Genomic DNA, 27,696 nt, shown 5'->3' with positions numbered 1-27,696 from the left:
TCTGGGGAGACATCTTCAAATATAACAAAAGAGGGCACAACAAAGTGGTTAAGAGAAACTCTGGAGCCAGACTACCTGGGTTCAGAACCTGGCTCTTCTATTCATGAGTTCTGTGACCTTGAGCAAGTTACCCACCCTCTCCGAGGCTGGTGTCCCCAGGTGCTGCTGTGAGGATTTAGTACGTTAATACACAGAAAGCACCCAGTACAGCGCATACCCAGTACTCAACAAATGGCAGATGGTAGTTATACAACAAATACTATTATATGAATGGCAGTAAATTTTAATGTCTCACTTTAAATATTATAAACTACTTATATTGTACTATCAAATGATGAGCTCTGAGGAGGAGGAGCTCAATAAAATAAGATGCAACACCACAACTAGGTCCATGTACTCCTGTTTCATAAAAAAAGCACAAGTGACTCAACCTGGCCTGCATTTCAGCCCTCTTTCCAAGTTACGCAGATCTAAGCAGCCAGCCCAATCTGTAATTATTTTATTTACTGGTTTAACATTCATCTCTCCCTTCTAGAAGATAAGCTCCATGAAAATACACCTTATCAGTACTTAGAACAATGCCTGGCTTGAAATAGGTGCTCAATTATTAATAATTGAGTAAGTGACCCATAGAAAGAGGGCACAGCCCCAGTCTGCTCAGAAAATCATCAGGAAAGATAAAACCTGGGACAGGTGGGGAGGGGGATGGGATTAGTGAACACAGGTTCTTTCAAGGTTCTTTCTAATTCTGGGATTATATGATTCCAGTCTAATTAGTAAGTAAAGGGGCGCCTGGGTGGCTCAGTAGGTTGAGCAGTTGACTCTTGGTTTCTGCTCAGGTCATGATCTCAGGGTCCCGGGATCAAGTCCCACATCAGGCTCCGCAAACAGCAGAATCTGCTAAAGTTTCTTTCTCCCTCTCCCTCTGCCCTTCCCCACCCCCCATGCGTGCACTCACTCTCTCTCTCAAATAAATAAATAAATCTTAAAAAAAAAAAATTAGTAAGTAAAATCTTCCTATATGTACTTACCACCAAAGTGTAGGGGGAGAAAAGGGAAAGAAAAAGAAAAAAATCTTGCAGTTGGAGTCCCGAACCTCCTGTTTTAAACCCTGAAATTCCATTGAGATCCACTGAGTTAAAGAGGAAATGCCTTCCAAGGGCATTGTTCCCACACTGAGCAGGGCTCTAGAGAAATCGGTGGCATGGACTGGAGTTCTGCACAAAGGCAAACACATGGCCTGACCACAGGCTAACCAGAGGCTGCCCTGGCTTCCTTCCTGTGGTTCATGGCTGGGACGAGAGCCCTTCATGGAGCGAAGGGCCAAACACACCTTCCACTTGACTAAAGTCAAAGGCTAGGAGGGGATAGTTTGATAATCCCACTCCTACCCCACCCCGATGAACTGGGTTTCCAGGCATCGTTATCTTTGAAGGGAGTTAGGAATTCCAACCCAGGACCGGGGTGAAAACATCTTGTAAGATTTTGAAGGCTCTGCTTCCTCTATGCCTAATAACTGTGTTTTCTCCCATCCACTGCTTCTATATCTCTAGAGACTATGGAGGAAGAAAGCTAAGGTGATTCTGAGGCTTGGTGGGAGGAAAAATCTCAAGGGAACCACACGCCACAGCAGGGGTCCTCCTGTAGCCACACACCCCCCACCCTCCCCACCGCTCTCAGGAGCCCAGTAGCCAGGGTAGAGTGAGTATCTAACAACACACACACTCAACCTGCCTTGGAAGCACTTCAAACCTAGACGCAGAGTCTTTTGGTGCTGCCCTGGGACCTTTCCTCCCCTACTCTGAACCCAGGATCCATTCAGTAGCCATGTTGGGGGACCATGAGTTAGCCTTCAGGACAACCTGTTTCTCCTCTGTGGCACTGAGGGTCTCCCATTTCCAAGAATCCCACACTCCCTGGTGTCTTGCAGAGCACCCATAACAGAGTAGGGATTCAATAAACTCTTGGACTTGAAAGAAACTTTAATGTTCTGGTCTCAGAAATCCTCCCTTTCGGTAAAAGAATGGAAAAAGAAACCCACCCTTTCCCAACTCAAGGATGGCAGAAGATCTAGGGCCTTTGAATAAATGGCTATTCCAAACTTCCTATCTGCTCATGTCTTATTTGTACACCACACCTCTGAAGACTCGCCTTTGCTACAATGCCCCAAAAGGCAAAGGGCAAAACCACGTCTGTAACTGGGTTATCAGAGTGGCCCAGCGGGGTAGGTGGGGGACTGGCTCATACGTTAACTTCACTGGGCAATAGAGATCTGGCTATCCCTGCCCTCTGGAGCCAAACTCAGCTCTACAACCCTGTAAAGCATCAGCACCACTCCTCCCCTCCCAGTCAGATCAGGCCTGAGAGGCAAGGGTCACCCTGTTTCCTAGGAGCTACCAGAGTTACAGACCAGAGGCCTCAGGAAATAGCAGGGGCGGGGGAAGAAAGAACTTAGATAAGCAGGAGGAGGTTTCATCTGGAGCTGAACAGAGCATTAAGGGGGAGGTGGCAGAGCTGCCAACAAAGCTTTGGGAACAACTGTTCTTACCTGCAAGCTTCAAATGCCAGTCCACCACTGAGACCCAAACTACATTCGGAGTCAGACCCGCTTTCGGTGTGTTTTCCAAAGCCATTGGTCACACCTGCCAAGGACACACAGAGTAAGCCTTGGTGCGGAAATCCCCTTCCCCTGACCCACACTGTCGTGTGAAGCAGCTGCCTCGGGAGGGCTCAGTGAGGAGGGGTGGAAAGGGTGGCTCTTCCTTCCCACGTGGGAAATGGGGCTTGGGTGGCGGAAAGAACCTCGTGAAGATTTGGGGGAAATGTTGCCTAGAGCAATGAGCAGACACTGCATTTTCCTTCCCATCCCACTGGTTTAATTTTAAGGAAAACACAGCACACAGCTCACACCAGTTACTGTCATTTGGCTACAAAAGGAAATACCAAGATTTCCCTACTCCAGCTGGTTCCTAAGTCCCTGGATCTGCTTCTAATTTCAAGCCTCAATTATCAGGGAGTCTCCTCTGCCTCTTGGGGAGCCCACCCGCCTTGCCTCTTCAGATAAACACTCACACACCCTATCCATCACACAGCTGGCAACAGCTAGCTTCATTCTTTTGGGATGGTGTCAGGGGAGGTTGGGGCAGGGTAACGGCTGTGTCAGTCCCACCCCAAGATATCTAGCAAAGCTAGTCAGAGCTGAGGATGGGGGACTTCAACAGATCTAAAGCAGACCTGACCTGGCTGGCATGAGGAGTCAGAGTTCCCGGGGCTCTAGATGGGGATCTGAAATACAGGTCCCTTTTCCTCTTTAACTTCCACTTCTCCGTTTGCAAAGATAATACCTTCTTACAGAGGACAGTATTACGTATGAATAAGAGAAGGTCTGTTTACAGAAGGGAGCCCTTTGGAGGCAAATGAAGGCTGTCTGGTCATCCCAGGGACATGATGCTCATGAGCTGCAGAGGCTTCAACTCTCCTCTCTATTACCTGATTCCTAATCACAATCCAGAGTCCTACAACTCTGGTAGCTGAGCCAAGAGCTTAAAGCTCTGTCACAGATACCTTGGCCAGAGAACTGTGGGGCAAGTTACACCTGTAAGAGCAGGTGCCTAAGCCAAGATATTTGGACTCTAACCTGGCTCTGCCTCTAACATTATGGTTTCTGTTTAAATCACGAAGCCAGCTGCATCTCAGCTGCCTCGGCTGCCAAAGATCAACACCTGTTTTTGTGACACTCCACTAAGGTCGTACAGAAATATTGCTGGATGCCAGGTCTCTGGAATGGTGGCGAATGAACAGATTCTAGCAGGTTCCCCAAGCAGTAGGCCCTCTCAGGTTGGATGAGCCTGACATCCAGACCTATTTTCTAATAGCGGGATTTTTCATTTTTAGAGCACAGCCTTCTCAGTGCTGTCTGGCTGCTCCTCACAGAGCGGAGATGACCACGGTAATTGCTACCATCGACTGCTGCCAACCAAGTACTTCATACAGGCTATTTCCAATTCTTAGAGCCCCGCAAGGGAGGTATCACCTGCCTCCTACTAGAAATAAGAAACAAGCTTGAAAGGTTAATTAATTTGCCCAAGCCTACACAGCTGGTCAGAAGATGGGACGTGAACCCTGGTCTGCCTAACTCCAGGCCTCAGACTCTCGATTCTATATACTAATCTACTGCCCTAATACACGGAGGCTTGGGCCAGACGGGGAAGGGAAGGTATTGCTAGAAACAAAGTGTTAGGTGGGAAGACAAAAAGCATGTGCTAGCCACACAGCCCAAAGCCACCACATAAAAGGACAAAAGAGCAACACGAAAAGCAAAAGCCAAGAGCAGGCCTCTGCCACCAGGCAAGCTGCCCTCCCCCATCCCACTAAGACTAAACGATACTGTGTGCACCTCCAGGCCCACCTCACCGATCCAGCAGTGGCTCCTGACACGCCAAGAAGCCCCTCTCCAAACTGTCCCTCACAGGCACTCTGTCCTGTTCCCATACACGCAGGCCTGAGCCCTTGGCTCCATCTACTCCCTGCTATTCTGCCTCCTCCCACAGGACCAGCTCACGCCCCGCCTCCTCGTGGAGCCTTCCCAATTCCTCCAGCTCCTAGTCCCTGAACGCCCCCAGCAGTGCTGTCACCTAACACATAACCACATACGGTCTGGCGCTCTACCATCTCTGCACCTCAGGACACCGTCTGGTCTCCCCCCGGACTGTGGACTGTTTCAGAGCCGGAACTCAGTCTGACTTACTGCATGACCCCCTGTGACCAGCTTGTGCTGGATGTGTAGTAAGGACTCTTAAGTGATGGAGCCCCGTTACCTACCTCTGGAGCCTCGTCTCCACCCATACCCCGGCCAACTCTGCGCAGCCGTGCTGGTTTCCTCACTGTTGCCCAGGCATGCAGGTGTTTCCAGCTCCAGGGCCTGTGCACTTGCTAGCCTACCTTTTTGAAGTGTTCTTCCCCTAGATACCCAAATAGCTCACACCTTCAACTCCTTCAGATCTTTACTCAAATGTCCCCTCCTCAGGCCTCCCCTGGCCACCCTACCACCCCAGTATCCCCTATTCCCCTTCCCTGCTGGATTTTTCTCCACAGCTTCTAATACAAGATACAATCCACTCATTTGTTTTTAGTCTTTCTTCCCTACAAGGGAGATTTTTGCCTTTTGTTCATTGATTCCCCCCCTGCCCCAGTGCCTATGACAATGCCTGACAGAAATATCTGATGAATGAATGAACTAAAGTGAAGGTAGAAACCACTTTATGGCATATAGCTTTGCATCCCCTCAGGGCCAAAGAGGGCCCCAGACACAATATGGCCGTCTCGAATTACTTTCTCAAAGCCTTTTCCTCCAGGCCCCTACTCATGTGCCAGGCCCAACTGTAAGCTACGGAGCCCTCAATGCTTCTATGGGTGTCCAAAGGGACCACTGGGGAGGCAGCCAACTAGGGGAGGTGCTGGCTGGCAAGGCAAAGCAGGAAAGCAGATGAGAAGTAGAGAAGTCACAGGCGTGGTCACCTGTCTCCTCCTCCTGCCGGGGGGACCTCTCCCCTTCGCTCTCACTACAGCTCCTGCTCCTTGGCCGTTTCCGGGGGTGCCGTTCATCCTCGATGCTGGCCGGAGAGGCAGGAGAGCTCACTGCACCGTGGTCCTCGCCATTCTCCAGGGCCCTGTCAGGGCTTCTCTGGAGCTTAACCCCATTCTTGGCCTTCTTGAAGAGGACTGAGGTACGGCGGCCCACGCCACTGAGTGGGGCACCAGCAGGGGCATCAGGGGCCATGAGAGATACTCTGTTGATGCCATTGTCACTGAGCAGGCGTTGCAAGGGCTCACTCCCAATCTGCAGAGGTGATTTTTCCAAGAGCTCATCTTCTTCCACCTTTCTGGGCTTTAGGAATCGGCTTGGAGGTTTGCTATCATTAATGGGTTTCAGAGTAGGGGGATCCGGAGGGGAGTCTTGCTCAGACAGGGAAGGTGCAGGCCCAGTGGGCTCCAGGGTTGGTGGGGGAGGCAGTTTGGAGTCATCTGTTAGAGAAAAAGAGAACCTGCTTGAACATTTTAGAAAAAGTCTGCCCCTACAAACCAGATACTGACACTGCTAACCAAGAACCAAAGGCATGGGCTATTATAAACCTTGAGGCATATCCCAGGTCTCCTGTCTAAGGCAAAGAGAATGTAGGATTAAGTTTTATCAACATTAGTAATTCTAAACCATGTGTATTAGAATCCCCTAGGAAGTTTCTTAAAAATTCCAGTGTCAAGGTCCTATCCCAGACCAAATGAAACTAAATCTCTAACGATGGGTATTTTTTAAAAAAGCTTTACCACGTGAGTCTGATGAAATGAGTGTTACAAACCATTACTCCACACCTGAGAAAACTGAAAGCCACCTGGCTTCATCAATACTCAGGCAAGTTCAGCTTTATAGATCAGAGGTGCACAACTCTCATTCGACTCAAGTATTTTCCCTCTGTCAATGTATTTTGTCTCCTATCACCCAAGTGAAGCAAGCAGGACAAACACAAAGAGTAAGTTTACAGATGTGGGAAAATGAGAACAAGTAAGTTACCTCAGTGGTTCCCAAACATGTCTGTTCGTTTGCCACTGTGAAACTTTTAAAAATTAAAACTTCCAAGCCACAGCCCAGATTTGCTTGGGAATTTTGTTTTGAAACCCTCTGGGAGGAGCTGTTGCAGCCAGTCGCTGGGCAGGACTCTGCACTGCCACCGCCCGAGAGTGGGACACAAGTGGCATGCTGACTGCCACATAGGGAGTCAGGAAGAGTGACTGCCAAATGGGACCTCCCAGCCATGCCCTTATTCTCAGTCAACCTAAAATAAAATGGGCCATTCCTTGCAATTTGGCCCCTTACCCTCTGGAGATAACTCCAAACCCTTCTAGGCTGTGTGGATGACAGACCATCCCCAAGCTATAGGCTCAGCTCCCAGGACCTGTATGAGGAATACAATTCTGTCCCCAGTGAAGGGGAAGAATGGAAAGCAGCTCAGCTTTAAGGCTGGGTCTCTGAGAATCACCTCTGGATGTCTTTTGCAATCGGGCCTTTCTGCTTGGGATGGGGCTGTAGACTTGGCCAGCTGGGGTCAAAGCCATGAGGTAGCTCAAGAAGCCAGACCATCTTTAGGGTCTTTCTTCCTTTTCTATTCTCCTACCCCACAACCTAATCTGCCCTAAGGGCCTATCTACACGATGGTCTAAGGTGAGCTAATATTTAACTAGTATGTGCAATACAACCGTATCACGTACAAGATACTATAAATACTTCTTTACTGGTTAGTAAAGACCTGCTGGGCCCCAGCCTCTAAAACTCCCCAAACCTGTCCACAATCTAGCAACTAAACATCCACGTCAGTGGTTCCCAGGAGCACACTCCAATACCACAGCCAACATCTACTCTGCTGAATTTTGGTCTCTACAGGTTATTAAGTATTTTGGATATCGTCCCTGGATATACATGGAAGTGTGACCCCTCCAAGGGTTTTTGCTTGCCCACAAGGGTCAGACCTAAACTCAGGGAAGGATGCTTCCACTACGGGATTTGAGCTTAACCCTCACTCTGTTACCTTGGCCTCCAACCCCCCGACTGCCCCTGTCTCTCACCTCTGTCCCCATCGTCTTCTGGCTCCCCCTGTGGGGCCTGCTCCAGCACAGCAGCATCCCCCTGGGGCCCTGCTGGCAGCTCCCCATTAGACACAGTCTTGTTCAGTGATGGTGGCTGTGGTGGTGGGGGTGGCTGCGCCAGCTTCTGCCGAAGGGCATTGATCTCCCTGCGCAGTAGGCGGACGCGGCGGGTCCGGGCCCCACTGGACCGCATGGCGCTCACCAGGTCCAATTTCTCCAGCAGCTCCTTCAGCTGCACCTCCGGGGACAAATGGGCCCGGTTCTCTGGGATGAGGATGTTGTCCACTGCCAGGGAGAAGGGAGGACAGAAGGGGCTGAAGGACCTGCCCAGCCCAAGGCAAGGGGAAGGGACCAAATCCTTCGGATGCAAAATATTCTCCTGGAATACCTGGGCCAGTGGCTTCCAGGAGCGTCACTGTGGGACCTGGGCCCTGGTAACACCACTGCCCGGAGGGCAGCCACAGGCACAAGGTCAGAATCTGGGAAACATCTGCAGGAAGCAGTTCACAGTCGTAATTACAGGCTCCGTGGAGCAGGCACGAGGCAGCTTGGCAATCCCCCGGCCTGAGTGACTGGCTACTGCCATTGAGAAGCAGACAGCAGGGGCAGGCAGAGTGCGGGGCTCAGAGGCAATTCCGTTTTTCTGCTCCTCTACCTGCACTCTTCTCAAAGAGCCAGACATACACGAGCATTGCACTCTCCCTGCCTCATGCTCCAATGCCACAGAGAGGGCGTCCAGAAGAGGAAGACCCCTGGTAAGGATTTAGCTTTTTCAAACAGACAGCTAGTACCTGATTCCCTGTCCTGCCACTCAAGAAATACTCGGCGAATTAGTTCAACTTTAACTCTTGGAACTATTGCAGCCACAAGCAGGTATATCCCAGCTTGTGCCTACCCTCAGCTCTCCTCTTTGTGTCTACCCTATATAGCTCCAAGGCCCACCCCGATCCCTGGCTGGCTGAACTCTGTCCCTGTGCCTCCTCCTGGTCCCTCTTCTCCCCACCCATCCAGGCTTCTCACCGTCTTCCCAGGAGAAGCGGTAAAAGTCCTCCAATTTGGGTGACTCAGGCAAGTGGGTGCCCCTCTCGGGGTCATAGCCGATGTTCTCTGCCTGCCGCCGGGCATGCCGCAGGATGGCCCCTCCCAGGTCCCGCAGGCGGACAGCTGCTCGGTGGAAAATTGTGTCTTTAGCATTATACTTCATGCAGTTGGTAACTATAAGGTTAAAGTCCTCCTCAAACTCCTCCAAGGTGCGGTACAGGTGAGACTCCAGCTTCCGCCTCATAGTAGAAAAATCCATTGGCTTGGATATGAATTCCAGGTAATCTGGAACCTAAACATATAAAACCTGTACAATTACAACAACCATTTACTAGCCAAACAGGTGCACCCTTCACCGGCACTCTTGCCACCCCGTTTTCTGGTTTGGCACGCTGGCTCAGGCAGAGCCCCAGAGCCCTGGCCTCCTCTTGGCCTGCTGATCCCTCACCATGGGCAAGTCTACTAGCTTTGCCAGAAACCCCCAGGTTTTGTCCACCCTGCGGCCCAACTCCTTCCTGGCCTACTCAGACCCTGTTTCTAGTTCAGGAGGGGCTCACTGCTCAGGAAGTGGTGAGGGAACTTGCCTCACTCAGGTTGACAGGTTCGGCAAAGATATGTGCTGGATCCTTCTCCTGCAGCAAGTCCAGTGTGGTCCTCAGCAGAACGTTGAAGGGCATCAGCTCCAGCTCCATGGCAGCCTGCTGGACCTTGACCTGTGGAGGTGGAAAGAGATCAGAACACCCCCTGCAAAGAGGCACCCGACTTCTTCTTGATGACTATCACCAATCATGTTCAACAAATTTTCACAGGATATTAAGCTGACCAGTATATGAGGAGCAATCACCCAGCCCTCAGCCTAGAAATAATGACCAACAACTACCACTCTGTGACTGTTTCCTATGTATCAAGCACCATACCAAAAACTTACAATACTAAGTTAACACCTTCATGGTCCTTTCTAAACATTTTATGTAATATAACAAGTATATGAGGTAGGTACAGATGAGGTATTTTACAAAGAGGCACCAGCAGCACAGAGAGACAAGGTAACTGGCCTAGGCTACACAGCCAATAATGGGCAGAATAGGGATTCAGTTCCAGATAGTCTGATTCCGGTGTGTGCTCTTGACCACTCTGCCACATTGCCTCTCTACTTAGATTACCTCAGTTAATCATCACAGTAACCCTGAGGGAGAAATGGCTATTCTCCCCATTTTACAAATATGGAATCTGAGGTTTGGAAAGAGTATGAGAAGTCACTAACCCAAGACAGGATTTGAACCCAGGTCTGACTTCGTTCAAAGAGCACACTGATGATTTAAAATGTGATTTGGGCCAGAATTCTCACTTAGTATGCTGAGATATTGATCCCATCGGCCCTTAGGGCATCTGGGTTGGCCCAGGGCCTGGAGCTCACCTCCTCAGGCAGCAGCAGCCTTGTGCATTTACAATAGTATGTTGCACAAATGTGATTCTCTATGTATGCCCTAATGTTACAAGGTTGGGAAGCCATGGATTAGGCTATGAAATGTTCCTTCCTCCTGGTGACATCAAAACAGGCCTGCCTGCTTCCTTTTCCCTTTTATTTCTCTGAACAGAGGCAAGAAGCAAAGCTCAGCTGTGGGACCAGGCCTGGGATGGCACAGTTTGAATCCATGGAGAAGGTCCTGAGATGCCCTCCATGCCACCCACACACACTAGGTACGGCAAAAGCTGCCCAGTCTCAGAGGTGGAAATGGAGGCTTACAGGCCTCTGCAAGAAGGACTCGTGCTGGGGATGAACAGTGGAGGAGGGTTTGGAGAAAGAAAGGAACATCTTTAACCCAGGCCTCTGAGGCATACAAGTAACAGCTGCTATTCCTAGACTAGAGAGAACAGTTTTGGCTTGTCATTTATTCAATTAATAGTATTTACTCTCTGCCACGTGCAGAGTGCACCAGTGGACACTTCAGGGAGGCAAAGACTATCAATAATGATGAGAACAACAGCAGCTGACACTTCTATAGCCCCTACTATGTGCCAGGCACTGTTCTAAGCTCCTTATATATACTAAGACATCTCCTCTTCACAACCTTATGATGTGGGTTCTATTAATACCCCCATTTTACAGTCAAGGAAACTGAGGTATAAAGAGATTAAGCAACTTACCAATGTCACACGAGCACTAAGTGACAGAACCAGGACTTAAACCCAGGTAGTCTGGTGCCACAGCTCATATTCCTAACCCCTGCATTACACAACCTGCCTCAACATTCCCCATGCTTAGAGGCTTAGACCCTCCTTGGCTAGATTGGAAAATTTGAATGAGTCAAGACCGTAAGTGTTTTAAGGGCCAAGTGAAAACCCTCAGAAGCTATCAGGCCAGCAGTGATGCCCAGCAGAATGTTCTGAGAAGCTTTTCAAAATACTCAAGACCAGACTCCGTCTGAGATTTTCTGAGTCAGCAAACTCCAGGGATGAGCCCAGGCATATGATGATAAGCCTCCGCATGAGGCCACCAGATGCTAAATCCCCACAGTTAGAAGCCATGTGCAGCATCATACTCAATACAGACTAGCAGGCCTTGGAGCCCCCAGTGTTGGGCAGGAAGGGGAAGAAATGGACACCAGGCAGAGGCTCCTGGCTCTCCTGATGCCACACTGACAGTGGGAGAAAAAGACCTTGAACAAGAGCCCTGGGGCTGGCGGCTCTTCCCCACCTGTTCCCGCTTGAGCTTCTCTCTTTTCCGAATCAGCTCAATCAGCAGCCTCGCCCGCTCCAAGTCGTGCCGGAGCTTCTGCCAGTATTTTAGCTCTTCCTTCACTGCACTTGTCTTCTCATCCTGCTCCCGCTGCAGGAAGAAAGGGAAAGGAAGGAGGAGCTGGAGGCCTGTCTCCTGCCCAGAGTTCTCTCCCTGTTCCAGACTCACAGGGTCTCAGCAGGTAAGGGCCCTGCACCCTGACTGACCCACGTTCCTGAGAGCCCTTCCGCCTCCTCTCCACCCCATGCCTTCCTCCTGCGCTTCCCCAGCCTTGCAGCAACATTTCTTAACTGCCCTGTGATAACCACGGCTGGAGTGAGAGCTGGGACTGCTCCCCCTCCCCCAGCCCCGAGGATACCAGGGTGCAGCTGTGCCCCTCAGGGCTGGAAAGAATTTCAGAAGGAAACTAACATACACCTTGAGGTGGAAAGAATTTCACCCTAGAGCTGCCACTTGGCTAGAAAACAAAGGGAAGTTCTTACTACAAGCTTGTACTAGCTGACCTGAACATACTTTAAAATACCACCAGCACCAAAAAACGTGATTCCTGTCCTAGAAGAGGTTACAGTAGAGTTGGGGGAAGAGGCCCAGTTTTGACACACAAGGGCATAGTAGCATAAATATAATAAAAACTCAACAGATAAACTATTGAGAGGATATAAAATAGAGAGGATCTGAGTGGGTTGGGGTTGGGTCAGGGAAGGCTTCCCACAGAAGCAATCTTACTAGGGTTTCACATGGTGATGGACATAGGTGAACAAAACAGTAAGCAAGGCCTCTGCTGGAACCAAAGAGACCACAGGGAAGAAGTGTGAAGGCAGAATTAATGATTCTTTGCTTGGTGAAAAAAATGGCCTGGCCAGAGCAGATAACCTGGAGAACCACAAAAGCCAAGGAATATCCAGGATTAGCTGATAAGAAGCCTCAAATCCAGGCAAAGGAACCCAGATGTGGCCTCCCTGGAGAGGAGGAATATGTTCTGGAAAAGGAATATATTCTGGAAAATGGTGTGTGAGTAAGACAGTATCAGTTGCACAGCAAAGAAAGAATCAGAGGTGGAAGAAACAGAAAGCTATTGCTGAAACTGGAGCATGGGTGAGCAAGGGAGCTGTAGAATAGAGACAAAAGACCATATACTGATACACTCCCCGCAAAATAGCAATAAGGGATGATTGACTGTGGCTTGTTATGGAGAGAAGAATCAAAAGTAACTCCAAGAGTGGGAATGTCTGAGGTCAGGAGGGAGAAGGTTCCATGTCAATAATGGGGAGGGGCACCTGGGTGGCCCAGTCGGTTAAGCGTCCGGCTCTTGATTTCGGCTCAGGTCGTGGTCTCGTGGGATGGAGCCCCATGTTGGGCTCTGCGCTCAGCAGGGAGCCTGCTTGAGGATTCTTATCCTCTGCCCCTCCCCTTGCTCCCTCTCTCTCTCAAATAAATAAATCTTAAAAAAAAAAAAAAAAAGGAAAAATATGTTTACCGAGAGGAAGGAAGATAATGAATTGTCTCCAATATCTGAATTCTAGGAAACAACATCTACATGGACATCTGCGGTTCTCAGAAGGACTGAGGGCAGAAAAAAGGGATGAGGACAAGACAAGAAACGTGGAGCTATTGCCACACTTATTTACAACTATAAGAGCGCACAAGCTCTCCCAGCAAATGGGCAGGCAGTGGAGCCCCTGGGACTGTTACTACTGAGGAGTAAAACGTCGGGTCAGCACAAGGTGCAGTCAGCCGGATAGAGGAGGAGGGAAATGGGGTCATAGAGGAGGAGGGAAATGGGGTCATAGAGAAGCTCTTAAGACAAGGTGATCCACGGTGTCAAATGCAGCCTAATGGCCAATACGGTGAGAATGTGAGGTAAGGCTCGCTGGGCTGGGAGGAGGTGGCTGATGTTCTAGGGGAGCCTACAGGGGAGCAGGCAGACCACTACAAGGAGGGACCAGACACAGACTTGCACTTCAGGACTTTAGTTACAAAAGGCAAAAGTGAAATCAGAACTCAGAGGGCATCAGAGTCATGTTAAAGATTGCTTCATCTCCGGGGTGGCCGTGTGGAAATATTAAAAGGCAGAAGTAATGGAACAAGTGAAGAGGGAAAAAGAACTAAAGAGGGTAAAAAAAAGAAAGTAAAAAAATAAAAAAATTCAGGAGGCCTCCAACCAATTCAGAAAACACTAAACATGAAGCAGCTCTCTGTGGCTAAAAGGCCACCACAACTGGCCAGGCTCTGTGCTACAACTTAGATGGCACATTTGTGTGTTTTCTATGAAACATTTTTTGGCAGATGTCAGTATAGTGTCTTAAGGAAAGTGCTCCTTGTCCTAATTTATGCAACGCGGCCGCCTGGCCCTCATTCAACCCACTTCTTCCTTTCTGCCATGTCTATAAGGTTTTCCCCACATATATGGAAAGCTGGGCTTGCTCTTCACTCTCCCCTAGAATTTGCTTCAAAGTCAAGCCTCTCCCATCCAGAAGGAGCTGCTGTCTGGTCCCAAGAGCTCTACGTGCTGGAGGTCATTCCTGGGAGATGCCACCTGGAGGGGTGACCACCTATAGGCAAAGGCTCTGCAGAGGGCTCAGGGAGGGTGTCCCAACCATCCCTCCTTCTCCTTCACACTCCACGTCCTCCATCACCTTCAATCACTTCACCTACCTGCTCGGCGTTTCTTTGGGACTGCAGGTGGGAGTGCAGGCGCCGGATGAGGGGGACGCCATTCCGTGCCTGCCGCTTTAAGAGCCAGTAGTTGTGAAGCCGCTGTATGAACTGGTTTTTCCTCTGAAAGGAGAGACCACTACAGATCTTGTTCAACCTTGAGCAGAGGCACAGGGAAGTGAAAGACAAGGTCAGTGGGCAGCCCTGATTACAGCCTCCTCTTCAGACCCTGGGTTCATTTCCAAACCTTATATATAAAGGAAGATGGAATAAAGTGGCCAAATGCCTGACCTCAGAGAAAGGCTTAAAAAAAAGACAGCAAAGTTAAGCAGCTCAGATTCAGCATGAGATAGATATATCACTTGATTTTCCACATCCTACCTTACAGTCCTGATTCTCCAAAAGAACCCTCTCCCAGGAACCCTGTTTCCTGCGGTCCTGGACTCCTAAAAAACAGGCCTGTGCCCTGAACTCTTGATAAGGGCAGCAAAACAGAGCAGGAACTTGAGTAAACCGTGGGCAATGTGGTCACTACCTCCTCTGCCCTGTGGCTGGGCGGGTCCCTCCCAGACCAGGGAATAGTCCATAGGCAAGCTGGAAGGGAAACTAGTAAAAGTACACCAGGCTACTGTTTTCTGAGCTCACATGCAACACCTTGCAGCTGTCCGACCTCTGGCTTTTCATTAAAGATTTCAGCAGCCTAAAAACGTCTAATTTTAAACCAAATGGGGGAAAAAAAAAAAAAAACTGGGTAAGAGGATGGAGAATCTGAAAACTTAGCTGGCTAAACTAACCCAACAGAGAACTCTTAAGGTCAGGATTTAAGACAATAATATGTGGGGGTTGGGAGAGGGTGGGAGTGAAAGGGGTAGGAATTAATGAGAGCCTATAATCTTTATCCTAATAGCCCTGTTGCAAGGTGGGTAACATTAGTCTCATGGTAACAAAAGATGGAAAGGCAGCTTAGGAACAGAGGCTGGATGAACTGCCAAAGTCACTAATGCAGGTAGAAAGATGGTGGAGCTGGGCGGGATGTGAATCGATGATCTCTCTGCTATACCATCCTGTGTCCCAAAGTTGGTTCTCCACAGAGTAAGCAAGGCCTCCATGCCCCTGTTGTGTTTCCTCCACTTTTTCTCTTCATCTCACTCCACTGAAAGGAAGATAAATGTAGCTAAACAAGAAAGCAGAAGCTAAGGATGGGCATGGTGGGCTGGGCGTTGCTCACCCAGGCCCTGCGCCTTTCCACAGACGTTCCTGCCCCAAAGCCAAGCTTATAAAATCAAGGCCTAGGCCTTTCCCAAAGAACAGATCCCCCACCAATGCCCATGCCAAGCACACCTGCCCAGCTGCAGGCAGCCCCTCCCTCTACAACCTCTTGGCCATGGTGGGCTCCCACAGCATCTGTGCAGGTAGGGAAAAGAATAATAAAATAGCAGCAGCAGCAGTAGCCACCGTTTATTGAGCGCTTACTATTTACCAGGTACTGTGCTAAATGCTTTACTTCTATCATCTCATTTACTTCTCACAACAACCCTATGAGGCTCATTTACAAGAAAAATAAGGCTTAAAGAAGTAATCTGCCAAAGGTCACACAGGTAGTGACAGGAGCAGGATTCAAAAGCAGGTCTGTCTGATTTTTTCTTAGCCAGCGTGCTATGCTGGCCCCCGCAAGACACACCTATCAGAGCAGACATGACAACCAAAAAGTCTAGTCCCAGGGCACAGCCACCCTACAGATGTTACTAATCATGGAGCAACTCAACAGCAGGGAGGAGGGTAGCCTACAACAGCTCTGTGCCTAGAAGACATCTCCAGTTGACTGAATTCTAACTCCAGCCATGGCTCGCCACAAAAGCCTCTCCCTCCTGTTCTTCTCCACTCTTGTGTCTCCCTCCCAGACTGGTAAGTCTGGTTGTCTGTTCCCCTTACAACAACTCATTCCCTGCTACCCTCCAGCACTCTTTTCTCCCTATCCTTTTCAACAAGAGAAACAGACAACAGGAACAGAGCCTGGAGGCATCATGAGCCCCAGCTTGTGGTTCTATGCTTCCCATCTGGTTCCAGCCCTTTGAACAGGACTTGGCATATAGTAAGTGCTCAATAAACACCTCATTGAGTGAACAAAGGAGCAAACAACTTTACCTCCTGTGGCTGCGTTTCTTCATCTGGGGGTGTGGGAGAAGGTGCAAGGACTACATTAGATCAATAATCTCCAAGATTCCTTCCTGCTCTAACACTGTTTACTTTCTAAGGAGTATCACCCTTGAGATGAGCTTCCACTGGAAAATCTTTCTGGTCTTTTGCTTTTCTGCCCTCCAACAGCTACTTCTCTGATGGTTAAAAATAGGTACAATGGTCCCTCTATAGACTCAGTAGGGACCGAGGTGGCTTAGTTATACAGCTGAACCGAGTGATCCTCTTTCCCCTAAATCTAAAAGCTTCTTGAAATAGCACATCTTCCCCACACCACCACCCCCTCACACAAAGCCCCCATCATTCCCAGAACAGAGCTTTCTGGATAGCAGACACCCATACTGACCCCCTGAAACAGCGGTTCTCAGTTCTCTCCCCACGGGGGTTTTTGGTAACATATGTGGGGAGTGTCTGAGTTTGTCACAAAGACCATGCAATGAGGGAGGGGATGCAAATGGCAGTTACAAAGATCAGGGATGCTAAACACTGAAATTTGTATGGGATATTCTTCTAATAATGAAGAATTATCCTGTCCCAAATGCCACTTGTACACCTGTTGAAAAATGCTGCCTTAGACACCCTTCACCTGGGTTTCTAAGCACCTTAACTGTTTGTCTCACCTTGAAGCAAAGGAAACACATTGCTCTCAGGGCACCATCGAAACCACAAACCAGACAAGGGTCCAAAGGAGAAGTCTAAATTTGAGGGCACAGAAGAGAACAAACGTTCACCAACCATGCTTGGGGAAGGAGGTCCTGGCTCAGGGCCAACACCAGGCCAAGAAGAAACCATCAGTCCATGGGGAGCACTCCTGGGCAGGCTTACCTGTAAGAGGGTATCTGTGGGACAGTGACCATGGGGACAGTGGAGGGCGTATCTTGGCCCACTTCCTCCGGCTCCTTCTTGATCTTCTGCTTCAAAGTCATCTTGTTCTTCTTGGGCACCCCCTTAAGGGGGCCACCTACCCCACCTTGGCCTTCATCTTCCTCCTCCTCTTCTACGTCTTCCTTCTCTTCTTCCTCTCCACAGCCCTCCTTCAGCCCTTCCTCCTCCCCAGCCTCACTGAGGTTCCCAGGGGAGTCACCCTTCCTCCTAGCAGTGGCAGCACCTGGCGGTGAGTGGGCCTCACAGTAGGCGGTCTTGCGTACTGTGAAGATGGTACCGTTGAGGCTGGTCTCACGCATGGGCTCAATCTTCATGAAGAGCCCAGCCCGCTGTGCACATGTCACATGGAAGGCTGTGTAGCAGTTCACCTTATGGCACTGGATGGCTGCCCCCAGCCCCTTCTGCTTGCAGATATAGCAGGTTAGTTTCCAGCGGGCAGGTGGGATGTTGTCGATGCCCTCAATGGGCTCCAGGAACACGGTGTTAGCGAAGCAGACTTCAGGGATCCAGATGGCACACACCACATGCGCCCAGTGCCCATCGCTGGTCTGTTTGAAGGCGCCGCCCTTATTGGGGCAGAGGACGCAATCCACGGGCCGGGAGGGAGACTGCAGGCAGCAGCGGCATAGCCACTGGCCCTCAGGGATGTAGGGGACACCGTAGCACTCCTGGTGTACAGCCAGGTTGCAGATGTCACAGAAGAGAATGACGTTGCTGTTGTGGCATTCGTCGTCCAGGCACACACAGCAAAAGGCGTCTTCGTCAATAAGTGACTGCTGGGCGCCACTGCTGCGACTCTCCAAGTACGACTCCTTCTCAAGCCGGTCTACCAGCAGCTCAAAGGTGTCTGCTGACACCAAACTGTGCCCATCTACACGCCGCTTCTCATTCACCATGTCCAGCCAGGCAAGGTCCTCCTCATCCATGTCATACTCTACCTCTGCATCCAGGTCTTCAGGTGGCTTCTCGATGTAGCGGTAGTAGGCAGCAGGCAGCGGGGGTGCTTCTGGCTGGCTGCCTGAGTCCACCATGCGAAAGCTGGGTTGCGGGAGGTGGAAGGAAGTGCCGGACGCATGCTTGGAACAGGACTCCTTCTTCTTGCCCTTGGAGGAGGGTTTTTTGGACTTGCCAGGGAACTGCGGCTGCTCACTGTTTTCCTTGTTGCTATTGCATTCGGTGATATCCTGGGCGGTCAGCTCATCCTCTGTGATGATCTTGAGTGGGTCATAGATGCTGATTCGGTGCAGGCGTCCATCAATGTCCACCTCGACGATCCGCTGGGCCTGGGCATATGTCAAGGTCTCCCGAGTAGGTGAGCACTTCAGACTGTAGGGGGATGGGGAGCGCCGGCCCTCGGCATTCTGCCGCGACTTCCGGCGAGGCTTCCTCATGGCACCTGGGAACCAAGGGGACAGGCCTAAGGAGAAACCAGGAGACTGAGCTGAAGGTTCAGGCATGCACTCATTCACCCATCCATCTGATCAAGTGGCCACCAGGAAGACTGTCTCTTCCCTCTGTCTGAACATCCTGCCCCTCAGACATCCACACAGCTTGCTCCTTCAAGTTTTTTCACGAGCACTGCTTCTCAATGAGAGCCGCTCTCTGACCACTCTTATCTAAAACTGCAAACCTCTTTCCGCCACCAGCAATCTTTCATTCTACTTTATTTTTCACTATTAACACTCACCATTTTTTATTATGCTATCTAATTTGCCTATTTATCATGAATATTTGTTTCCTTCCACTAAAATGTAAGCTCCATGAGAGGAAATATTTTTGTCTATCTTATTCACTGCTGTATCCCCAGCACCTGGAATGGTGCCTGGCTCCTAAATAAGCACTCAATAAGTATTACTTGCATGAAAGGAGAAATCCAACATGCACGATCCCTGCCCTCCAGGTGCTCCATCTAATTGAAGACACAGAAAAGTAAAAAGATCATTACAATACAACATGGGGAGACATCTAAAGTTCTAATGATGTACATAAGGCTGTGGGATAGCTAACTATGCAAAAGGAGGGGGGAGGTCAAGGGTTCTGAAAAAAAGAAAACAAGAATAGCCACCACTTTCAAGCTCTGTACATGACCAGTGGCCCCACCATAGGATCAAAAGCTCACAGGTCTAGAGCCTCTCCCAACCCATCTTACAATAACCAAAAACCCTATCCCCTGACCACACCCAGGAGTGAAGAGGCGAAGGCACCTGAAATGTCTACTATGTACAGTCTACAGACTTCAAACTACAGTATGCAGGGTTTTCTCTGGAAAAGGCAGCATTCAGGATCCACTGGCTAGTACATCTCTAGACAGAAACACTGGAAGCTCTGGGAGTGGCCCCCAAGTGGCACTTAAGTTTTAAGTGGCCTAATCTGGGACCCTCATTGGACCTACGGCCAAGGTTACTGGGGCAATATCTGACGTAAACTCTCAATGCATTCTGCTACCTCAAAAGTTCCTCTCTCCCCAAATACTTACATCTAGTCTATCCTTGTGCAGCAAGGAGAAAGCCCTAAAGTTTCCCACATCATGACAAGCTCATAAAGAGCTGTGGTAGCAGTTACTACCAGGAAAGACATTAGGGGATATGGTGCCCCAAGGTGTGGGCAGAGACTTGGAAAAGTACAAACAGTGAGAGGATTTCAAAGAGAAAAGAGTTTGTCACCTTGGTTGCAGGACCTACCATCTTTATCTATAAAGCAGAGATGATGATGATGATAATTTAGCACACTTTTGCGAACTATAAATCCTCTTTACTTTTTAAAAAAATTTTTAATGAGTCTCTACCCCCAACATGGGGCTCAAACTCACAACTCTGAGATCAAGAGTCGCATGCTCCACCAACTGAGTCAGCCAGGTGGCCCAATCCCTTTTACTTTTAAAATTTCTCTCAACTAGTTTGGGAGGTAGAATAGGTATTATCATCTCCATTTTACAGATGAAGAAACAAGCTCAGAAAGGTGTCACTCAACCCAAAGGCAGTTAAGTGATAAAGCTACAACTCAAACTTGGATGATGTGTTGAACTCCTCTCACTGGGAAGAACACCACAGAGATGCCATGGTCTGGTACAAAACGAGGCTCTGGGGCACTGTCTAGGTCCTAATCTTGGCTCTGTGTGACCTGGAGAAAGTCACTTAATCTCTCTGTGCCTCCAGACTCCACCAGTAGAATGAAAATAAAATCTACCTCTTCAGGGTTGCTATACGTTAATAAGGTATTATTAACATCCTTATTTAAAAGGCTTTCCGATCCCCAAGTGTGACTGAAACAAACAAACAAAAAAACAACTTGGCTGAGCAACAGTGCCAGGCAGGCACACAACCCATTTGGGACAAAAGGCAACAGAATCATCACAGCAATTCTGTCCAGGTTCCAGAGGCCCTTGGCCACTACATGCCTGACAAATGCCAACTCCCTGGGGGGTAGCCCAGGCCAACAGACCTGCTTCACTGCCCCCACGCCCTCATGGGCAGGGAGATCCTTGCAAAGATGTGGAAATCTACCTCAATACTAACCTGAAATAGTTTAGACAGAGCGTGTGGAGCCTCCTTTGTTAAAGCGCCGTATATTCTTCCTCCCTACCTGCTACCGCCTTGGCAGCTTTGGTTAGCCCTCACCCAAGCAGCAAGTATCTATGGAAAACCTCTTGGGACCTACCGGAGCCTCTTGGCACTGGGAGGGCAAATTCTGGAGAGGGAAGGGCTGCTGCTGAGGAAATGAGTTTCGCCCACAAGGAGCTTACAGTCCAATTTTTTGGCGGGAGTTTCTCAACCCACACAGCCCTTCTCACAAACACACCTCCAAATACCCCCAACACCCCCAGGTCTCCTCAGCACCCCCTAAGCCCCCACTCGCCCACCCCACCCACGTCCCCGAAGAACAAGGAGTTTCTGCAATTACACTGTATCCCCTGTACCCCACGAGAGACTCATGAGACAGGGGACAACCCCAGCCAAGGCTCCTGCCCCTTTAACGGGGCACCTCTTCCAGAAGAATCTTGACCCTTCGGAGGAGAAAGGAGGGAAATAACATCACCTCCCCTGAGGGGAGGGGGCGAGCGCGCCAGAGACAGACTGACGGGAGTCCGACCCTCAGACAGAGAAAGCTAGCGCCAGCGAACCAGCGGGGCAGAGAGGCGAGCGCCCATTGGTCGCCTCACTTGCCCGTCAGGAGAAACAGGGGGGCCAAGGGACGACCAGGGGGTGGAACCCTCCTCTGGTCTGACCAATTGGAGAACATGGCGGGGGCGGGGTTCGGCGGCTCGCCAGCCAGGGCTGGGGGGGAGGGAAACAAGATGGCGGCTGCGGGAGGGGGTCCTCGCTTTTCAGCTCCCCCCTCACCCGCCTTCTCCTTCCCCGCCACCGCCCTCGCTCCAGGAGAGCGCTTTCGCGCCGCCCCCGCCCCGCTCGGGAAGCCCCCCGCTTCCCTCTCCCCGCCCCCCCCCCCGCGCAGTCCCTGGTCCCCGGAGGCCCCGCTGCCCCCGCCCTCGCTCTGTCCGGCCCCGCTGCCACCCCCATTACCTCAGCCGCTGGCCCGGCCCCACCGTTCGGGGCCCCTGGGCGCGGGCGGGCCGGCCGTCGAGCAGGTCGGCGCGGCCCGGGGAGCGGAGCGCGGCCTCCTCCCGCGCTGGCCTCCGCGGCCACCGCCGTGCCCCCTCCTGGCCCGCGCTGGGGCCCCGGCCCGGCCGCCGCCGCCGCTCCCGGGGGAGGAGGGGGAATGAAGCCGCTGCCGCCGCCGCTGCCGCCACGGAGCCCGGCCGAGGGGAGGGAGGGATCAGCCCCCAGGCAGGATCCGCCCCTCCGGCCTCCCCCCCGCCACCTCCACCCCTTCCCTCGCTCCCTCCCTGGCTCCGCGGGCTCTCCCACTGAACAGGAGCGAGAGCGCGAAAGAGGGGGGAACGGGAAGAAAATCCCCCCGCCCGTGCCCGGCGCGGCGGCGGCGGCCGGGGCGGCGCGGAGAGGAGCGCTGAGCCGCCGCCGCCACGGGGCACCGTCCCCGGCTCGGCCTCACGGTGGCGGTGCGGACGCGGCAGGGGCGCCGAGCAGAGACGGGGTCTGCACCCGCCGTGGCCAAGGTTCGCCCTGGCCCAGCCCGCCGCGGGGCGAGCCCCACAAGGGAGCGGGGGACGTTGGGGTCTGGTTGGGAAAGACGGGGATTCCCTAACTGTAGAGTGGTCAGTCGTTCCCTCCCCCAGCCCTGTGGGAGAGGTGACTACGGTTTGGGGCAATAAACCCCCTCCCCGACTAGAGGGCCCCTCCAGAGGTTAAGCCAGGGCAGTTATCGGAGTCAAAACCGGTCTGTAGTTTCTTGGGGTGGAGGTACCTGCACTACTCCCAGAAAGTCGCCCTCCCTTCCCGGCCGTGCTCTGGTCCGGAGGACAAAGGTCTAGCGATGTCCATCCCCTCCCCCAGTGAGGACAGCCGGAAAAGACCCTCTGTTGTGCACAGGTGAGCGTCTTGTTCCCCATAGGACATCCTTCTTAAGAAACAAACCTGACTTTTCGTTATGTGCTATTCTCTCCCTTATGTGTTTAAAAGGAGTAAACATAAAAGTTTGACAGTCTACTTAAGGACGTCTGGTAACTCGTTTGTCACTGTAGACACAGGAAACACTCTCTCCTTAAACCTGGTTTGGCTAGGAATCGGTTAATTTAATGCAATAAGCGGCTTTCTAAAAGACTCTTGACAAATGGCAACTTCAGACTTTTAGATGTAATCACACTGGCTTTTGTTTCGATAAGTAAATTTAAGAAGAGGAGACGACTTCTTTGCCATCCCCCCCCTTTCGCCTATAAATCAGAAAGCTTACCTCATATGACTGAAGTCTTAAGTACCAATATTTAATGATGTGTATAAAAGATGTATGGATAGACTGCCTTTAAATGTGAAGATGAATGACATATTTTGAAAGCGTTTCCTCTGCCCGCGCTGGTGGTGTAGCTTGGTGAGACTTTTCACAATTTCTTGCCTGGTTCTGATGATCAAGGACACCGATTCTAAAGTCAGAGGATGAAAGATAGTCTTAGGATGCAAGTCTCCCAAATGTTTAAACGGAGCATATTGCTACTTTTGAAGTATAGATGTTTATTATCCTAAGGAATTTAAAAAATTATGTTTTGAATTTGGAAATTTGATGAAAGTAAGGAAGCTAATTGTATTACAAAGATTTTTTCTGATTACATGGTAGCACCTTGTAAAAGTGATAACAAAGTGATAGCAAAATTCTGTTAACCAGTTTTCTGAAAGAAAAGGGAGTGTCTTGTGGAGCTAAGCAAGGGCAGGGCAATGTTTTGAAAACTGTGATGATGAAGGAGTATGAATTAATGTCAAGGTTCTAAGGCTAGGGGGAATAATCATTTGGAGGGAAGGTGTAGATAAAAGATAATTAATTGTGAAAGGGAAAGCCCCAGAGGCAAGAGAATATTACAATTACTTTTAGTTAAGGGGGAAAAAAAACCCTGAAGACTAAAAGAAACAAGAATACTGAATTTCATTTCTTCTTCTTTTAAAATATGAACTATATCCATTTATACATATGACCAGTAACTTTTATTTCTTGGTAAATGTTCACAAAATTTATTTAGCACAGTTCCTATTTGTGTGATTGGGAGCTATCTTTTTCCACTAAAGTTAATGAATAGATACCTTGGGAAAATGCATTGGTTTTCACTTGCAACAGTTAAGTATAAAATAATGATTTAAATGCTCTTGAAAAAGCATGAAGTTAATACATTTGATTTCCAGGTCTTTCTATTCAGAGTTTTCATAGTAAGACCTTATGCAACGGAGTGTTTCTCTTCTATTTTCAACTTCCACTTTCTTAATGGTAACATTACAGTCGTCCTCAACTTTTATTTTTTGACATTCATTTTTGACATTTATTTACTTATTTTTGACATTTGGGATTGGTTTCTGTTAGTGTAACTCCACACATAATCAGTTCACAATGATGTAATCTTAAATGTAACATGGGACAATTATGTCATTAAAAACAAATTTGGAACATGTATCAAAAATCCCAGAGGCACTAAATTTAATTAACTTTAATCTTTAGCTATTTTAAAGAGCTTAAATTCACTAGCCCTCAGCCCTTCCATTAACCCATATAGCAATTAAGTTCAACAAACACAGGCACAGACCTTTGTTTACAAATAGTTGTTTTTCAAAATTTTGCATTTTTGAGTAGAAATTAACTTATTTGGAGTGGGAGCATGTTTTACCATTTAGATCTAAAAGAGGAAACGTGAATATAAAAATTTCCCCCCTCAATTTTTTTTTCAGCATCTCAGGATATCTTTGTCAATGCTTTCCTATTATCATTAGTTTACCGAGGCAAGAAACCTCTGAAGGGTCAGAAGCAATACCACTGGATTAATAAAATATGTACGATGAGAGAAGATAGGTTTTGATTGATTGTTACATTATTTTTAATAGAATATTCCTTCCTTAGACCTTGGCCAAAAGAAGTATGAAACCATAAATGGGAAGAATGTTTGAGTTTGGAATCATTGTGATATTTTTATACCATAATGAAATGGTTTAAGAATATAATAATTTGCTTAGAAAAAGGAAAAAGTTTAGGCTAACAACAGGCTTTAAACTGAATACCACACCTTCTAAATTTAATTCCATTCATTTATTCCTCTAGCAGACACTTACTGAACACTTACTGTGTGGCCAACCCTGTACAAGTTGCTTTGGAAAATAATGACAAAATCTCAACCTAAAAAGGTCCCACTGATCATATTTTTCCTTGCTTTGAGTAATGTACAATCAAGAATCAAGCTAGAAATAACATGCAGGAGAAATTAGATAAGGCAGTGAACAGTGTGGAGCTGCCGTTATTCAAATGGAAGATGGGAGGCTTTTTTTAGCCAGATTCTAAATAATGATGGATGTGAATTGGTGAAAAGAATGTAGAATGATGTTATTAGGTTGGTGGCAGGGCAGCCCAGGCAAAGGAACAATATGCAGGAAATAATAAGGAAATTATTCTAGCTGGTCTATATGGGCAGATGTTAAGAAAAGAAAAGGTTGAATTGGATATGGGATATGACAAGGGTATAAGGATAATAAAAATAATACCTAACACTTACGTGGAAGGTAGTATGCTTAGTGCTTTACATACTGTATTATCAAAAATCTTTGTTGCACTTAGAAAACAAAAATTAGTTTAATAAAGGAAATCTACTGACTCACATAACCAGAAAGTCCAGAAGTATATCTGGCTTTAGGCAAAGCCAAGAGACTCAAATTATGTCATCAGGATACTGTCTCTAGCAGTCTCTCAGCCAACCTGAACTGATAGCTGTGACCAGAAAGACATGATACTCTGATGAAGTCTGACCATTGTCCACTACTAGAACCAGAGAACATGGGCAGGAGGCATTTCTCCAATGGTACAGTGGGCACATATACAAAATAGGTCCAGTATATATGGACCTATTTCTCATTTATCAATTTATTAACTCAAATTATTATTATTTTATTATTATTATTATCCCCATTGTATATAGGGGATATACAATACTGTTCCTAGGAACAGTATTAGGTAAACCAGGAAGAATTTAGTATAAGTAATTAGGTATTAAGACAATAAAAGGGCATTAACCAGAATGATAGATAGGATGATAGAGAAAGAAGAGGGAAAGGAAACTTCAAATCAGAAATCAGAAGACAGGGGCGGCTGGGTGTCTCAGTTGGTTAAGCATCTGCCTTCGGCTCAGGTCATGATCCCAGGGTCCTGGGATCAAGCCCTGCATCGGGCTCTCTGCACAGCAGGGAGTCTGTTTCTCCCTCTGCCCCTCCCCTTCCCTTGCTCATGCTTTCTCTCTCTCTCTCTCTCTCTCTCTCTCTCCCTTTCTCTCTCAAATAAGTAGAATCTTAAAAAAAAGAAATCAGAAGATGGATCAATAATTTGATGCATTTTAACAGGATCACCTTCACCAATGTGGATGGGCATTATCCAATCTGTTGAGGACCTGACAGGACAAAAAGGTAGAGGAAGGTTAAATTTACTCTCTGCTTGAGCTGGGACATCATCTTCTCCTGTCCTTGGACTTGGTGCTCCTGGTTACTGGGCCTTTGGACTTGGACTGAATTATACCACTGGCATTCCTGTTTCTCCAGCTTGCAGATGACAGATTATGAGATTTCTGGACTTCCATAATTGCTTAAACCAATTCCTGTAATATCCCCATCTCTATATATGTATATACACATATATGCATATATATGTATACACACACATACAAACGTACTATTTCTCTGGATAACCTGGACTAATACAATCAAAGTTAAGCAGTGGATTAGAGCATATTAGAGAATTCCAGGATTAAAGTGTTTTAAAGTCCTTGAATTGTCTGGGAAAAGTTCAAAGATTAATATAACTCTTTGATTAGTCAAGAATACCTGCTGTAACATAAAGTATGATTCCATTACATGAAATCCTTAAAAACGCAAAATCTATAGTGACAGACTGTAGCTAGCTGCCCACAGGTGGAAAAGAGGACTGACTATAAAGGGGCATGAGGGAACTTTTGGAAGTGATGGAAACAATCTGTAAGTTGATTGTGGTGATGGAGAAACATTTGTCAGAAGTCTTCGCACTACTGAATAGTTGTAGTTTATTTTATGTAAATTGTACCACAATTGAGTTGAAAAAGAATACCCCTGTTATAATTTTTAGACTAACCATTAAGAGAATGAAAAAAAAGGACATAACTCGCAAGCTAGTAAAGAGGAAAAAAGGAATAATAAAATAACCAACCACAAAGAAAACAAGGAAAAGGAACATACAAATAAGCAATGAAATGAAGGCAGATTTAAACTCAGTCTACCTTCTACACTGTGGTACTCTATCATGAGAGGGAGACATTTCTGGAAAAGTTTAATGATGGATGGTTAGAATGTGTGGATTAAACACATGCATGTATCCCCCAAACTTCATTAATAGAAAAGGATAAAAAAAGGGGCGCCTGGGTGGCTCAGTTGGTTAAGCGACTGCCTTCGACTCAGGTCATGATCCTGGAGTCCCGGGATCGAGTCCCGCGATCGAGTCCCGCATCGGGCTCCCTGCTCGGCAGGGAGTCTGCTTCTCCCTCTGACCCTCCCCACTCTCATGTACTCTCTCTCATTCTCTCTCTCTCAAATAAATAAATAAAATCTTTAAAAAAAAAAAAGAAAAGGATAAAAAAAAATAAAGTCCAGACTTACGTGCGGACCGGCGTGTCCTTGGACTTAGAGAGCGGGACGTCCGGCTTGCGAATTTAAAAAATGGGTGATGTTGAGAAGGGCAAGAAGATTTTTGTTCAGAAGTGTGCCCAATGCCATACCGTGGAAAAGGGAGGCAAGCACAAGACTGGGCCAAATCTCCATGGTTTATTTGGCCGAAAGACAGGTCAGGCCCCTGGATTTTCTTACACGGATGCCAACAAGAACAAAGGCATCACCTGGGGAGAAGAGACACTGATGGAGTATTTGGAGAATCCCAAGAAGTACATCCCTGGAACAAAAATGATCTTCGCTGGCATTAAGAAGACA

At 48.5% G+C, this 27,696-nt stretch overlaps 1 protein-coding gene and 1 pseudogene across 4 annotated transcripts in view; one reads left to right on the top strand and one right to left on the bottom strand.

The window, feature by feature from the left end:
* Nucleotides 1–21,848, bottom strand: part of BRPF3 (bromodomain and PHD finger containing 3) — a 34,206-nt gene extending 12,358 nt beyond the window's left edge. Inside the window, exons 1-9 of one of the 4 annotated variants that reach the window (XM_081828071.1) lie at nt 21,676–21,848; nt 17,096–18,572; nt 14,075–14,231; nt 11,378–11,509; nt 9,264–9,392; nt 8,659–8,971; nt 7,618–7,923; nt 5,518–6,024; nt 2,549–2,642 (exon numbers count right to left, since the gene is read on the bottom strand). In XM_081828071.1, the coding sequence (XP_081684197.1) occupies nt 2,549–2,642; nt 5,518–6,024; nt 7,618–7,923; nt 8,659–8,971; nt 9,264–9,392; nt 11,378–11,509; nt 14,075–14,231; nt 17,096–18,546 (3,089 nt within the window). In that variant the 5' untranslated portion in view covers nt 18,547–18,572; nt 21,676–21,848. The remainder of the gene's footprint in view (nt 1–2,548; nt 2,643–5,517; nt 6,025–7,617; nt 7,924–8,658; nt 8,972–9,263; nt 9,393–11,377; nt 11,510–14,074; nt 14,232–17,095; nt 18,573–21,675) is intronic. The other 3 variants (XM_081828069.1, XM_081828070.1, XM_081828072.1) reach the window with 3 other exon arrangements.
* A 5,515-nt stretch (nt 21,849–27,363) lies between these two features.
* On the top strand, nt 27,364–27,693 carry LOC145722903 (cytochrome c pseudogene; annotated as a pseudogene).
* The last annotated feature ends 3 nt before the right edge of the window (nt 27,694–27,696 follow it).

Source organism: Leptonychotes weddellii, chromosome 8 (genome assembly GCF_054177405.1).
Source record: "Leptonychotes weddellii isolate Sample4059 chromosome 8, ASM5417740v2, whole genome shotgun sequence".
Lineage (NCBI taxonomy): Eukaryota > Metazoa > Chordata > Mammalia > Carnivora > Phocidae > Leptonychotes > Leptonychotes weddellii.
Note: the sequence above shows the minus strand (reverse complement) of the source record. Positions and strands in the feature narration are given on the sequence as shown.